Source organism: Meriones unguiculatus, chromosome 2, assembly GCF_030254825.1.
Source record: "Meriones unguiculatus strain TT.TT164.6M chromosome 2, Bangor_MerUng_6.1, whole genome shotgun sequence".
In the NCBI taxonomy this organism is placed as follows: domain Eukaryota; kingdom Metazoa; phylum Chordata; class Mammalia; order Rodentia; family Muridae; genus Meriones; species Meriones unguiculatus.
The window spans coordinates 50,962,357-50,978,859 of record NC_083350.1 but is presented as its reverse complement, the minus strand read 5'-3'; the positions used below and the strand labels follow the sequence as shown (position 1 = coordinate 50,978,859).

General features: G+C 40.7%; 1 protein-coding gene and 1 long non-coding RNA gene across 2 annotated transcripts in view; one reads left to right on the top strand and one right to left on the bottom strand.

The window, feature by feature from the left end:
* LOC132652337 (uncharacterized) overlaps positions 1–16,503 on the bottom strand; it is an 83,256-nt gene that overhangs the window by 45,143 nt on the left and 21,610 nt on the right. The window lies entirely within an intron of this gene.
* The window catches only part of LOC110543938 (protocadherin alpha-C2), a 221,863-nt gene continuing 213,464 nt past the window's right edge, over positions 8,105–16,503 (top strand). The window contains exon 1 of the mRNA XM_060377407.1: positions 8,105–10,638. Coding sequence (XP_060233390.1) covers positions 8,251–10,638 — 2,388 coding nt within the window. The 5' untranslated portion in view covers positions 8,105–8,250. The remainder of the gene's footprint in view (positions 10,639–16,503) is intronic.

Below are 16,503 nucleotides of genomic sequence, written 5' to 3'. Positions count from 1 at the left end.
TGCCAACCCCAGAGTCTCTCTCTCTGCCTATGGAGCAGGATTCAGAACTCTCAGACAGTGTTCCAGCACCCGCTTGCATGCTGCCATGCAAGGATAGATAATAGGATAGATAATAGATAGGATAGATAATAGACCCAATCTCTGAAACTGTAGGCAAGCCCCGTACTAAATGATTTCTCTTATAATAGTTGCCTTGGCTGTGGTGCTCTTCACAGCAATAGAACACTGACTAAGACACTGAGTCGGTTTTCCAGGTTTCGTGGGTTTGTAAGCCACCTTGTAGCCTTCAGGAGCAGTGTCTAACAATACTTTTATCTGGACTTACAGACTTACAAATGAAAAGGTACCTCGATTGACTTCTTCAGATGTCTCCTAGACACCTAGAAGATGCAGAATCTTTGTTTAAATCTTTGCTCCAGGTTCAAGAGAGGGAACTGGGCTGCCACCATTCAAGACTACGTGTGATGCTTCATGAAGAAGAGAAGGGGTTGCATTAGGAGAGGTAAAACCCCAAAGAACTTTCTCACTGAAGCTGTATTTTTATTTTTAAAATTTATTTTTAACAGGTATATGAAATACAAAAATTGTATATATTATGGAGCTTATATATAATGTTTTCATAATGCTGTATTAGAATTTCCATTACTGTCACAAAACACTTGACACAAAAAAATTCAAGTGATGAAAGGTTCATTTTGGCTTGGGATTGCAACAGTTTCTAGCAAGGGTCAGTTTACTCCACTGCTTTTAGGTCCATGATCAGACAGAACCACCATGGAGGAAAGGCATGGCAGAAGAAATCTGGCAACATTAAGGCAGCCAGAATGGGGTAGGGAGAGGAGACATCAGTAACCTACCTCCTCCAACCAGGCCCCCACAACCTAAACTGTTTAACACCTCATAAAATAGCACCATTAGCTTGGGACCAAAGCTTTCAACAATGTAAGCATATGAAAAAATTTCATATTAAATCATAATGCATATATATATATCCTGTATTGTTTAAATCATGTTAAACATATTTATATTCTCAAACACTTATTATTTCTGGATGGTGAAAATATTTAAAATATGTTTAGTTGGAATGTCATTTAAAAACCTTTATTTCCTCGGGCTTCTGTAAGAATTTTTCAGGTTGTTTCTGTGTTGATTTTAGGTGAGGTAGGAATGTATAGATATGAGTGCAGGTGTCCATGGAATCCAGAAGAGGGCATCGGATCTCTAGAGATGAAGTTACAGGCCTTCATGAACCAACTTGTGTTGGTGCTGAAATCTGAACTTTCGTCCTGTGCAAGAGCAGTGCATGGTATTAACCAATGGGTTTCTCCATCCCCTACAATGATGTTTTTATTTGATATAATACAGATTTATATACAGTTATAAGACATCATAATTTCATATATCTCTTACTTGATCTCTATTTGTGGTAACATCCTGCCCAATTACAAATACAATATCACATCTATGATATAGACATTGATGTAGTCACAATATAGTTTCCTCATCTCCAAAGGTCTTTCATATGCCCTTTTATGCCCAAAGCCCCTTCCCAAACTTACTTCTTCCTTAATTACTGTATCCATGAATCTGTTCTATTTCTAAAATGGTGTCATCTTAAGAATGACATATGAATATAATCATATAGCATGTAGCCTTTTGAGATTAGTTTCTGTGGTCTGCTTAATTGTCTGGAACTATGTCAAGCTTGTTGTATATAAGTGTTACCTTCCTGTTTATTATAGAATATAATAAACAGGAATTTTCCACAGTTAAGTTTTACCATTCACTCATTAAAAGATAGATGTGGTGCTTTCAGATTTGGATACCATAAATAAACTTCTGCCAATGTATGGGTAAAGTTTTTATGTAGCAAAAATTTAAAAATTCTTTTGGATGAAAATTCTAGAGTACAGTTAATGGAGCATATGAGAGTGTGTAATTGTCTTTCTCTCTCTCTCTCTCTCTCTCTCTCTCTCTCTCTCTCTCTCTGTCTCTCACTTGTCTCCTCCTTCCCCTCCTTTCTGTGTCATGGTTTTACATGTCCCAGGCTGGCCTTGAATTCACTATGTAGTCAAAGATGACCTTCAACTTTGGCTCCTCTTCCTTCTGTATGTTCCACGCTGGGACTGCAGATATGCATCACCATACTTAATTTCTTCATTGTCTTTCTTTTTCATGTGTGTTGGTATAATATATGTAGGCATTAATGTGGGTATGTGCATGTGTGTGTGTGTATGTGTGTATGTGTGGATGTATGTGGAAGACAGCGGCTGATGTCTAGTGCTTTTTCACTAGCATACCACCTTGTTTGCTTGGTTTTGAGGGAAGATCTCTCATAAGCTGTCTAGCAAGCTCTGGTGATCTGCCTGTCTCTACCCCCCCCCCCCCAAGAAGCCTCTCAGTACTAGTGTTACCAATGCCTGCCAGGGTTTTATACAAGTCATGAAGATCCAAACTAAGGTTTCCATGTTTGTGCACTAAGCACTTCAGTGATTAAATCATTTCCTGTGCACCCATCTTCCTTCCTTCCTTCCTTCTTTCCTTCCTTCCTTCCTTCCTTCCTTCCTTCCTTCCTTCCTTTCTTCCTCCTTTTCTCTCTATTTTTTTTTCTTCTGAAGTTACCATGTTTTTCCCCTCCTGAAGGCCTGTAGTATTTTATATACATTAGCAATGTAGAGTATTCTAGTGTTCTAGCTACATTTCTACTGACCAAAAGCAACTTGTGGAAGCAAGGATTTATTTCATCTTACAGCTTACAGTCCATCATGAAGGGACATCAGGAAGGAACTCAAGGCAGGAACCTGGAGACAGAAATTGAAGCAGAGGCCATGGAGGGACACTACTTACTGTATTTCTCAACATGGCTTGCTCAGCCTGCCTTTTTATCCAACCCAGAATTACTTGCCAAGGGGCAGCCCTGCCAACAGTGGACTGGGATCTCCAAAATCAATACTTAATCAAGAGAGCACCCCACAAGCTTGCATACAGGACACTCTGGTGGAGATATTTTCTCAGTTAGGATCTCCTCTTCTCAGAGGACTCTAGTTTGTGTCAAGCTGGCAAAAACAAACAGACAAACACACATTATCCAACACATCTATTTTTTCCTCATTTTTCACTAACGCTTTGTGTTTCCCCCATTTTTTCTACCACTATTTTGAAAGGTGCGTTTGATACCTTATTGTAATTCTAAGTTGTATCCCTGGTAGCTCGGTAGCTACCAGCACTGAAATATTTTCATGTGTCTTTGCAAGACTCAAATTTCCTTTGGTAAAATATCCCTTCTTGTCATTTTCTAAACTCCCCTGCTACTGCTGAGTTTTTACTTGTTTGTTTATTTTTAACTAGTACTGGGTGTTGGAGCGCACCTTAGCATTTCAACAAAGTGTTTTAGTGGGTTGCCCACCTCCCTCAAGTCTCTCACTCTCACCCCTTCCACTTCCTCCTTGCCGCTCTACCCATACTCCTTTCCAGTCTCACATCACATGTACTCTACCATCCCCCCTTTCCTTCACATTGTTCTAACCCTTTCTTGTTCTCCTTCCTATTTTTCTTTTTTTAGGCTTTACCCACCATTATACCGGTTTATATACGTAAACACATAATTTATATTCACAAGGTAGAATCTGAATATGAAAGAGAACGTGTAGTTTCTGTCTTTCTGTGTTTGGATCACTTCCCTTAGCATCATGCTTTTCAGATCCATCCATTTCCTGCAGGTTCTCCAATTTCGCTTTTCTTTACAGATGAGTAAAATACATAGTGTGCACGTATTTCATTTTTATCATCCATTCACTCAGTTGACAGGCACCTAGGCTGATTCCAGGTTCTAGCCATCGTGAATGGTACATCAACCAATGATTAGGCATATGCAGATATGTTTGTTTCTGGTAGCTTACGGATTCCTTTGGGTCTATGCGCAGCAACAGTATATCTTGATCATATGGTACTTCCATTTTTAGTTTTTTGAGAAGCTGCCATACTGCTGACCTAAATGGTTGTACTACTTTGCCCTTGCACCAAGAGTGAACAAGGGTTCCTTTCCCCCAACATCTTTACCAGCGTTTCTTGGCAACAGTCATTCTGACAGAGGGGAGGTAGCATCTCAAACTAGTTATACTTTGTATTTTCTTTATGGCTAGGTATTTCGGACTATACTTAAAGGCACTTTTTGACCACTTGTGCTTTTTAAAAACATCTGGGCTGGAAGGGGTGGTGCATGAGTTGAATCCCAGAACTTGGGAAGCAGGGGCTGCTGGATGAGGTTTGAGGCCAGCCTGTTCTACACAGTAAATTCCAGGACACTCATATCCACGTTGGAGTTTAGTCTGGCTTCAGCTTGTTCCTGATGTTGCAAACATTGTGAGTTCATATATGCAGCTACCCTGATGTGTCTAGAAGATGTTCACTTGTAGTCACCCAATATCCTATGGCTCTTACATACTTTTTGTTGGCTCCAAAATTGATCCCTAAGCTTTTGGAGGGTGTGTTGCTTTTACGCTTCCCTTTGTCTTTCTGCTCTGGACAAGACTTTTTACTTCTCCAGCTAAGAGAGTGTGTATATTGAGTATGAGTGTTAACACACACATACACACACACATACACACACACATACACACACACACACATATGTTCTAGTTACAAGTGCTTTGTTAGATGTGTACCTCAAAACATTGTTTCTTACATTTTAGCTGTGCTCCCATCTTTTAAGGAATTTTTACAGAGTAAAATGTAAAAAACTCACTTTAAAGTTTACTTTCTCACGGTTTCCTTTTACACAGTAAGCTTCTGGTGTCGAGTCAGAGAATTTTCATCCGGCTTCAGATCTAGACATCTAGACATTGCCTTGTGTATATTTTTGTTTGGAAGAGTCTTAGAATTTTATGTATTACTATTAAGTTTGTGACACAACTGGAATTAACCTTAGTACAATATGCGAGTATTGTGATGAGGTTTTTGTTTGTTTTAACCACTTAATTTTATGTGTACGGATATTTGGCTGCATGTGTGTCTGTATGCCACTTGTGTGTATCTGCTGTCTCCTAGGAGGCTAGAAGAGGGCAGTGGATCCCCTGGAACTGGAGTCACAGACTGTAACCCACCATGGAGATGCTATATATTTAACCTACAATAGAAAGCCACTGGCCTTAACTTCTGAGCCATTTATACAGTGCCATATTTGTTTTCTTTATGGGGGTGTTTTTTGCCTTTGAAGATCCAGTTGCTTAAACAATATTTCTTAGACAGTTTTTGAGAACTGTTTATTCCTTCTTTAATTTCATAACATGTGTACAGTGTATCTTGGTCATATTCATCCCATACTTCCCCTCCAGCTCCCCTATCCAATACTCTGTATGGAAAGGCTGTCTTGTGAAGTTGGTTGCTTTTGCACCTTTGTCAAAATTTGCTTGGTCTTATACTATTTTTCAATTGATCTATATCTACCCATCTGCCAACAAAACATATTCTTGATTACTTTTTGGTGTGTGTGTGTGTGTGTGTGTGTGTGTGTGTGGAGGTTGGAGAACAAACTTGTGTGTCAGTCTTACCTTCCACCTTGTTTAGAGAAGGATGCCTTGTCCATCACTACATATGGAAGGTTAGGTGGTCATGTGGTGCTGCCTCTGGGTTTTTCCATGGCTTCTGTGGATTTAAATTCAGGTTCTCAAACTTGCATGGTAAGTGTTTCTAACTACTGAGCGAGCTCCCTAGCCCTGTTGAATCTATCTTTGAATTACATTTGTATTTACTTTTAGTTCTTTGATGTCTCATTTCTGTATGGATCATATTAGTTTCTATATTTATGTTTTTATATCATACGTGCATCTTATCAGTTTACTAATAAAATTGTTATGAAATGTGTCATTATTTTAACAGTTACTTGAAATTTAGAATATTTACCTCCTTTGCAGTCCTCTGCCTTTATATACCAATAATGTCATTGCCTTGATTATTTCCTCTATATTAATTTAAAATTTCATAAGAGTGCTATGACTACCAAACATAGTTTAGAAAGCCAAGGCATTTTTGTTGTATTGCACATATTTTTACTGTATTTCTCTCTCTCTCTATTTTCAGGACAGGGTTTCTCTGTGTAGCCCTGACTGTCCTGGAACTTGCTTTGTAGACCACAGTGGTTTCAAAGTCAGATATCTACCTGTCTCTGCCTCCTGAGTGCTAAGATTAAAGGTGTAGGCCACCACACTCAGCTTCTTATTCTTTCTTGATCTTTCAAGATAACTTCTTTCATGTTTTCTTTCCTGCTTAGACACCTTCTCATGGTTACTTAAACATAGGTGTGCCAACAACAAATTACCACAATTTGCAGTCATATGAAAATGTCTTCATTTTTCTTTCATTTGGGAATGAATCTCTTGGTGCATCTCGACTTATAAGTTGATAGCTCTTTTCACTAAACAATTTAAAAATATTGTAATGCTTCTCTGTTTCTAGTTTCTTCCAAGAATTCACTGAAATTACAGTGAAATTATTTTCCAGATGTGTGTATATGATATCCTTTGTCTTTTGATCACAGAAATATGCCTGTCATGTGCTTGGTTTTGACTGTTTGGATTTATTCTGAATTTGGATTTGACTGTTTGATGTTTACTTATTTCACTATTTTGCTTATTTGAATACCTTACCAATCTCTTTCTCTTTTCTTCTCTCAGGACAGAGTGACAAAAGCTGAATATTTTGTTATGGTTTTGAATGTCTATGTGGTTCTGTTTTGTATTTATTTTAGGCTACTTTCTCTCTCATGCAATTTCTTTCTGCCTTTTAGCTTACTTATTATTATTTTTTAAAAAATTCTTTTTTTCAATTGGGATTTTATTCTGCCTATTGCATTTTTTTTCATATGGGCATACCTTCATTGTACTTTATATTTGAAATACAGTTATGCTGAATAGTTTATTGACACTTCTTTCCTGCAAACAGAGATTGTTATTACATTGCCTTCTAGCTTATACTAATCTTTCTGGAAAGTAGCTGTTAGTCTCATTTGGGTTCATATTTAAGGTATAAGATGTTTCACTTTTAAGCATACAAGTTCTGTTCTCTGCCTTATTTCAGGCTTTTTTTCTTTGTAAGGCTAGCCATGTAGTTCAGTTGTAAAGTACATATTTTTTAAAAAAAATTATTTACTTATTTTCATTTCTACGTGCATTGGTGTTTTACCTGTGTATATGTCTGTGTGAGGATGCATTCCCCCGCCCCCGAACAGGAGTTATAGACAATTTTTAGCCACCATGTGGATGCTGGAAATTAAAACCAGGTCCTTCGGAAGAGCGCATCCAGTTCTCTTAACTGCTGGGCCATCTTTCGATAATTAACTGAAGTAACTGAATTTGAATAAAGAATTTTATACCCTTGAGACAATTTTCAGAGACATTAAAGTGGCTTGTTGTTACTTTACAGTTTCTTATCACTTTGGAGAAAAGAGTGCTGTATAATAGGTCTGTGGAGATGTGCGCATTTTCATGTTTAGGCCTACACTAAGAACTCTGTACAATCCTCTAGATCAATAGGTTTCATGAGTATAACCAAATATGGACAGAAATTTTTGAAAAAAAAAACGTTATAATTGTGATGAACACGAGAAGGATTTACTTAAGCAATTCAGTATAACAGTTGTTTAAATTTTTATATATCCTTAGATATTGTAAATAATTCTGAGGTTATATAAAGTGATTTGGAGGACATGCATAAGTCATGTATGAGTTCCATACCGTTTTATGTAAAGAACTTGAGCATCTATAGATGGTAATCAACTTAAGGGAGGGAGGCTGTTTCCTGGAATAGATGCTCCATGGATCCCTCAACCCTAAAGGATTGCAGACCTATTTCTTATATTCATGTAGTGGTTACAGTGTGGTTACACTTTGCAGTAAACAAGATTATGTGACAATACAGAACACTTTATGATGGTTTTGTATTTTCTATTCTAAAATATTCTTCTGATATTTTTATGAGCTATTGATTTTTCAAAGGTTTTCTATTTATTAATGAATTGCAATTCAGATATATTGGACTATTATTGCATGTAAAATCCACGTTAACCACATGGTGTCGCTGTATACCACAAAGTCAAGGGGCTGGAAAAGAAGGCACTGATGAAAAGGGAGGAAGCTTCATTTCGTCACCAGCCGAGAAAAGACAAAAATGGTGAGGAGACAAATGACTGAAAACATGAAGTTGCAAAGTATGATCTTGGAGTGACAGTACTACGAAAGGCGCAGTACTTCTGAGATGCTGTTTTCCAGGCTCCGAGGCCTGAGAGCCCGGCGCCTGCTGCTGCTGTCGCTCCTGCTCCTGGCAGGCTGGGAGGCAGGCAGCGGCCAGCTCCACTACTCCGTCCCCGAGGAGGCCAAGCACGGCACCTTCGTGGGCCGCATCGCGCAGGACCTGGGGCTGGAGCTGGCGGAGCTGGTGCCCCGCCTGTTCAGGGTGGCGTCCAAGGACCGCGGGGACCTTCTGGAGGTGAATCTGCAGAATGGCATTCTGTTCGTGAATTCTCGGATCGACCGGGAGGAGCTGTGCGGGCGGAGCGCGGAGTGCAGCATCCACCTGGAGGTGATCGTGGACCGTCCGCTGCAGATTTTCCACGTGGAGGTGAAGGTTAAAGATATTAATGATAACGCACCGGTTTTCAAAGACTCAGAACAAAGGATATTTATTCCTGAAAATAGACAACTAGATTCACGGTTTCCACTAGAGGGCGCTGAGGACGCAGACATTGGTGCCAACTCACTTCTCACTTACACGCTGAGCCCCACTGATTACTTTACTCTGAAGGTAGAGACAACGGACGAGCTCAGTCAATCCCTTTCGCTTGAACTGAGAAAATCTTTGGATAGAGAAGAAACACCTGAGCTTCACTTATTACTGACAGCCACCGACGGGGGCAAGCCAGAGCTGGAGGGGACAGTTCGGCTGCGGATTACCGTGCTGGACGTTAATGACAACGCCCCACTGTTTGACCAGGCGGTCTACAGGGCGCAGTTAGTGGAATCTACGGCCAACGGGACATTAGTGACCACGCTAAATGCCTCTGACGCTGATGAAGGTGTAAACGGCGAAGTCGTGTTTTCCTTTGGCAAGGACGTTTCTCTTGACATTCGAGAAAAATTCAAACTGGATCCTGTTTCAGGAGAAATTAGAGTGGTTGGTGACCTGGATTATGAAAAAACAAAAATCTATGAAATTCAAGTAAAGGCAGTTGATAAAGGGACTCCGCCGATGTCAAATCACTGCAAGGTTTTGGTGAAAGTGGCGGATATAAACGACAACGCTCCTGAGCTGGCGATCACGTCCTTGTCTTTGCCCATCAAAGAGGACGCTCCGCTGGGCACCGTCATCGCCCTGGTCAGCGTGTCCGACCGGGACTCCGGAGCCAATGGGCAGGTGAGCTGCTCCCTGAGTCCTCAGGTGCCCTTCAGGCTGGTGTCCACCTTCAAGAATTACTATTCGCTGGTGCTGGACAGCGCCCTGGACCGCGAGAGCACAGCGGCCTATGAGGTGGTGGTGACCGCGCGCGACGGGGGCTCCCCCCCGCTGGGGGCCACCGCCAGCGTGTCCGTGGAGGTGGCCGACGTGAACGACCACGCGCCCGCGTTCGCGCAGCCCGAGTACACGGTGTTCGTGAGGGAGAACAACCCGCCGGGCGCGCACATCTTCACGGTGTCCGCGGCGGACGCGGACGCGCAGGAGAACGCGCTGGTGTCCTACTCGCTGGTGGAGCGGCGCGTGGGCGAGCGCTGGCTGTCGAGCTACGTGTCCGTGCACGCGGAGAGCGGCCGGGTGTTCGCGCTGCAGCCCCTGGACCACGAGGAGCTGGAGCTGCTGCAGTTCCAGGTGAGCGCGCGGGACGCTGGTGTGCCAGCGCTGGGCAGCAATGCCACCCTGCAGGTGTTCGTGCTGGACGAGAACGACAATGCGCCCGCGCTGCTGGGGCCTCAGGCGGGCAGCGCAGTGAGCGAACTGGTGTCACGGACGGTGGGTGCGGGCCACGTGGTGACGAAGGTGCGCGCTGTGGACGCGGACTCTGGCTACAATGCGTGGCTGTCTTATGAGCTGCAGCCCCAGACAGGTGGCGTGCGCAGCCCCTTTCGCGTGGGTCTGTACACGGGTGAGATCAGCACCACGCGTGCCCTGGATGAGACAGATGCTCCACGCCAGCGCCTGTTGGTGCTGGTGAAGGACCACGGGGAGCCCGCGCTGACCTCTACCGCTACCGTGTTGGTGTCTCTGGTAGAGAGTGGTCCGATTCAGAAAGCGTCTCTGCCTGTGTTAACCGGTGCAGTGGGCTCTCAGGCGTCGCTGCTGACCGTCAACGTGTACCTGATCGTCGCCATCTGCGCGGTGTCCAGCCTGCTGGTGCTCACGCTGCTGCTGTACACCGCGCTGCGCTGCTCAGCGGCGCCCACCGAGGGAGCCTGTGCTCCGGGGAAGCCCGTGCTGGTGTGCTCCAGCGCGGTGGGGAGCTGGTCCTACTCGCAGCAGAGGAGGCAGAGGGTGTGTTCTGGAGAGGGCCCGCCCAAGACCGACCTCATGGCCTTCAGCCCTGGCTTATCTCCAGGTTTGAACATATCGGAAAGAAGTGACCATCCAGAAGTAAATTCAGACCTTTCTGGTAATGTAAGTCCAAATTTGAGCTATGGCTTCAAACTTCTTCTTACGTTTCACTTTATTTTTAAGCCGTTCTTTAAATGGCACTTAGAATGTACTCAGAGTGTTCAATGACGTTTGGCACTTTGCCCTTGCAAAGACTCTAGCATGTGCAGTTGCACGATGGAGCTAGGAAACAAGCCATGTAAATGAAAACTGCTCTATTCTTTTGTTTACACGGCAGAATACTTTTAAACATCTCAGCACCGTCAGTGTTAGTTTCGGGGAGTGGCGGTGTTGGGAATGGAAACGAGGGCCGCACAAACGCTAGACCGGCAGTGCTGGTGACCTTTAACACGGGCTGTCCACTCTTGGGAAGTGTCTTGCTCCGCACAAATAACTGTAGGCAAAGTCACAGAAACCATCTGCTCCCTCTCTCTACGTTGCTGAACTCCAAAGTGGGAAATCAATGATAATTTTAGGCACTGCGGTTTAAGGTATATTTGCTGATGGTATTATAATTTCCACATTTACAATATCCAATGGTTTCCTGGCACCTCCCCCTGGTTTAAAAGAACAAGTACCGCGTGGGCTTGTGTCTTGGGCAATCCAGTCAAGAGGTACTTAGTGAGCACCTCCTGTTTATTTGCTAATGTCCCCAAACTTTCTTTTCTTTTCTTTTATTCCTTCTGATATTTTATTAGGTGAAACTTTACTCCCTTAACAGATGAAGTTGTTGAGGCCAAGAAGAACTAAGTTTAGGATAATTACTGTTTTGTTTTCTTTTTAAATTTGCTTGTTCTATTACAGTCCATTGCATTTGACTAAATCCTTAAAGTTGCTTTCAGTGGAAGAACTTTGCAGAAATCAAAATCTAAACACTGTTTAAAATACAAAATAAAAAAGCAAGAGAAAGTGATTTATTCTAGAAATGAATGTAGAAATACAAAAAAATTGAAAGGGAAATTTGTTTTGTTTTTGTTGTTTTTCGAGGCAGAGTTTCTCTGTGTAGCCCTGGCTGTCCTGGAGCTCACTCTGTAGACCAGGCTGGCCTTGAGCTCAGAGATCCACCTGCCTCTGCCTCCTGAGTGCTGGGATAAAAGGTGTGTGCCACCACCTGGCTGAAAAGGAAATTATTTATACCAGTTGTTCAGATGAGGAACATCGGTATCTTCAAAGTTTGATTCAAAATCATTATGTTTATCAGTAATGAGATCATGAGTGACACATGAAGCAGTGTTTTACAGCAGTTTAAACAAGTAACTGATACACGTTTAATTTAGGTCTCTGTTTTTTTAACCCTTTAGTCAAGCGTTTGTTAAATTTGTGTGTTTCTTTGTGTGTGTGGTGTGAGACAGAGAGACAGATACAGAGAATCAGAGACAGAGACAGAGAGATAGGCAGAGGGGTGTGTATGTGTGTGTGTGTGTGTGTGTGTGTGTGTATGTGTGTGCTCACCTGTGCCTGCAGATGTGGAGGTCAGTAGTTAATGTTAGTGATCTTCCTCAATTACTGTGACCCTTTTGTTTTGAGTCAGGCAGATCATTGTTTTGGCTAGGCTGGCTGTGCATGTGGATGCTACGGATTTGAACTCAGGTCCTCTTGCTTGCATGATAATGCTCTTTACCAACTGAGCCATCTCCATGGTCTCTAACATAATGCTTTACTTCTTACATTCAACTCGGAAGTTAGATATTAAAAGAATGCATCTTGTTGGCAAAAAATCCTAACAAACATACTGAAATGTCCCTTAAAATCCCTCCTCCCCCACATAAAAACAACACCGGTAGATGTGCTAACATGAAAGAAAGGAATCTCAGGAGGTCTCAAGCCTAGACAAAGAACTACAGACAGCGTAGGAATGCTGAGTGCAGGAGATATAGTTTCCCCCAGAGAAGAGCACACCAACTCGTTATCCAATACCCAATGGTCAGCTCTGAAAACATATATACAAGATATACTATACAGACTGAGCAGGCTGTATTTAGGCACACACACACACACACATACACACACACACACACACAAATAATTAAGAAAAAATAAGCCATAAAAAAGAACAAGGGAGGGTGTACAGGAAGGTTTGAAGGGAGAAAAGGGAAAGGAGAAATGATGTAGTTATGTTAAAACCTTTAAGAACCTTGTAAATTATTCTATGAAAAATTTAAATGATAGCTAAGTTTCTGGAGCTTGAATGATAAGTTGGCAGAAATGTTGTTTAGAGCATTGTAAGACATAGACCTGAAGCATGTTTCTGCAACTTTCCAAATATTAATATTACTGTACCCAGTCTTTGGGAAAAAATAACTAAAAAATAATTATGGAATAATAATGCTAGAAAAACCTTCCAGTTTTCTCTATATGTGCAATAAACCTTGTAGGATCATACAGTTGATAAGAATAGATTCAGGAATGATGAATAAAAATTTCTTCCTCATTTACCTTATTATATTTCTGTTGTTACATTCATTGGTAATATGTGAACATTGTCTTTATAGAAACATACAGTACTCAACAACATTCATTCAGCAAGTACACACTGACCGCACAGCATATGAAAATACCTGCAATAGAACTATTAGTTATTTTTACAAAACTGCTTGTTTCTCAGTTTCTCTCTTAGCCTGGTTGTCCCACAAATTATCGAGACTCTTTTATATTATTTAAACAAGTTTCACAGCACAAGAACTGAGCAGTTAGTAATCTATTCTTAACCCTCTAAGCTAATTTGGCTTCCTCCCCCACCACCACCCCCAGCATAAATCCTAGAGGTACTTGCATGTTGATGCCTTTCTAGTTCCAGCTCTTTCATTTGATGTCATCTGGACCTCTCTGGTGGCTGAATCTCCTGCTTCCTCCTCTAACTCCTCTTCCCCTGGCTGTCAGGAAATCTAATCCTAGTCTCTCTCCTACTCAGTGAATGACTGTAAGCGGTTTTATTGACATACCAGGGGACAGTTGGGGAGCAGTGTTTATGCAACATTGAGACAGGAGATTCTCAGAACAAGGATTGCAACCAGATATGGGAGATACAGGAATCAGCACTTGAATTGCACAATACCTTATGCCTACACAGACCCCTAAGCACACAGCAATATCAATAGTTAAGGTCCCTGGCCTCAAGAAGACATTTTATCCTGTTCACAGTAATAATTGAATTAAAAAAAACAAAAACAAAACAGGAACATGATGCCAACCGTGCTTAAAATTCCTAGAAACAAAACATATTACAAGTTCTTTCTTTATGTAAATAACTCTTAGACAACTGTGATTCTCATCACAACAGCTGAAGAATCACACTGAAATAAGTCCATGGAAAATGCTTTCAAAGGGCATTTGAAATGATAAAACAGCCAGGCAATGGTGCTGCACACCTTTAATCGCAGCACATGGGAGGCAAAGGCAGGTAGATCACTGAGTTCAAGGTCACCCTGGTCTACAGAGTAAGTTCCAGGATGGCCAGGATTACACAGAGAAACTCTTGTCTCAGAAAAAAAAAAAAAAAAAAAAGATAAAACAATTGAGAGGGACAGAAAGAATTTTTTGAGACCAAACTGAAAAATTGTAAGTAGAAGAGAAACAATATTGCTTTTATTTAAGAGAGAAAAACCTGAACAAGGTTGGCATTTGAGGCTACAATTGACATAACTCATTATATTAAAAAGCTTATATATTATGGGCTGAAGGGATGTCTCAGTGATTAAGAGCTCTTGCTGCTCTCCCAGAAGTCCCAGGTTTGAGTCCCAGAACCCACATGGTGGTTCACAGCCATTTGTGACTCTAGTTCCAGGAGATCCAGTGCCCTCTTCTGGATTGTGAGCACCAGGCATGCATATGGTGCACAAATATACATTCAGGCAAAACAACTACATGCTTAAAGTTAAATAAAGGAATTAGGATAGACTGAATATGCAGTTATCTCAGAGTACTTTACTGAATAATTAATCAAAAAATTATGAGTAGAACCCAACATCCTTTGATAACCCCAAAGGTCTTTTAAATTTAGAAAGTGGCTATAGCTTATGGAACATTATTATAGAACAGAGGAGAAACATAAATATGGAGTGATTTTGTGATTTAATATTAAACATGAAGACGAATGGATTTTCTATTGGTAGCTGGTGTTCTTGCCCCACTCAGAATATTTCAATATTTTTTCCAAGACAATTTTAATGAAACGCATTATTTCACCTCTATTTTTTTTCAAGAATTTCATTGTGTATATTTATTATACATAGTACTGTTTTATGTAAGGGCATTTTATACAGGTATATGATGCACATTGAGTCTATTCCCCCATACTCCCTTTATCTTTTCTCATTGTTCTTCATTCCACCAGTCCCCTTTGTTCCTCTAGACAGTTTTGTTTCTACTTTCATCATATATAATATATGTTATATGTATGACATGTTTGTGTGTATTTATGTCTAATTTTATGTATCTATGTCAGATCTAGGAACCATAATTGAGAGAACACATGAGATCTTTTTCTTTCTGAAATTGACTTAATTTGTTTTCTGAATATAGTTATCTCCAGTTGCACTCATGTTACTGCAAAAGTGAATAAGTGAAATAACCTTAAGACACGGGACCCAGAGAAAAGTTATTATTGCTATTATTAGTGTTTCAAGACATTTGTTGTTGTTTAGCTGGGGTTGTCTTGGAATTAGCTTTGTAGGCCAGGCTGGGTTCAAACTCAGAAATCCACCTGCCTCTGCCTCCCAAGTCCTAGGATTAAAGCTATGAACCACCATATCTAACTAACTCAGAGTAAAATTATTAATGATTCTAGCTCCAGGAAAATCTATCTTTCATTGCTGTTTTTAACAGACTCTGAAAATTTGAAGTTCATTTGTTTTCAAAGAAAGCTAAAAGCAAAATTTTTGATATACACAAAGGAACAAGTTTCTAACTTCATATGCGCTTTGTTAACTGACATTCTTTCATTCATTTCAAACAACACCATCTTTATTTGAGTTTCATAATTTTGCACATTAAGGAGCCAACTAAAAATTTAATAAATAAAGATACTCACAATTAACTAACACTAAAAAGAAATCAGTTTTTTCTTTTTGTTGTTGTGGGGAATTTTTTTTTGAGACAGAATTTCTCTGTGTATCCCTGACTGTCCTGGACTCTCTTTGTAGACCAAACTGGCCTTGAAATCACAGTGATCCTCCTGCCTCTGTCTCCCCAAGTGCTGGGATTACAGGCATGTGTCACCTTGCCCAGCTAGAAATCAATTTATTCTTCTTGCATGAAAATTGAAATATAAGTAGAAAAGAGAATAACCCTAAAATATATGCAAAATTAATGTAACTGGCAAACAATTAAAAACTCAAAAATATAAACAATGAAAGTGTACTTAAACATATTTTCAACGAACAAAAGTACCCATTGATTCTGATGTGCTTGTTTTGAAGACATACTAAAAATATAGTATTACGAAAAAAAATTGAGACCATGGTCTCAAGAGACATTTGTATCTCTGTGTTGGCATCAACTCTATTTACAAGAACCAAGAGCCAGAAGAACCCAAATGTCTAGGGGTGATTGAATGGACACACAAAAAAAAAATGCAGTGTGTATACACAATTGGAATCATTCAGCATTAAAAAAGAAAGAACTCCTGTAACATGCTACACCGCAGATTAACCTTCAGAGCATTATGTTAAGTTGAAAAGGACAGCCTCGGAGCAAAACAAAGAACTCAACCTGGAAGCAACAAACCTCAACAGATCCTCTATATTTCACTTATACGACAGGGAAACTTAAAGAGAAACAGAAAGTAGAACGGTGGTTACCAGGGGCAAGGCCGGGAGAAACTGGAGTTGGTGTCTAACGGATATAATTTTTTAGCTTTACAAGAGAAAAATTTGCAACACTGTGAAATTA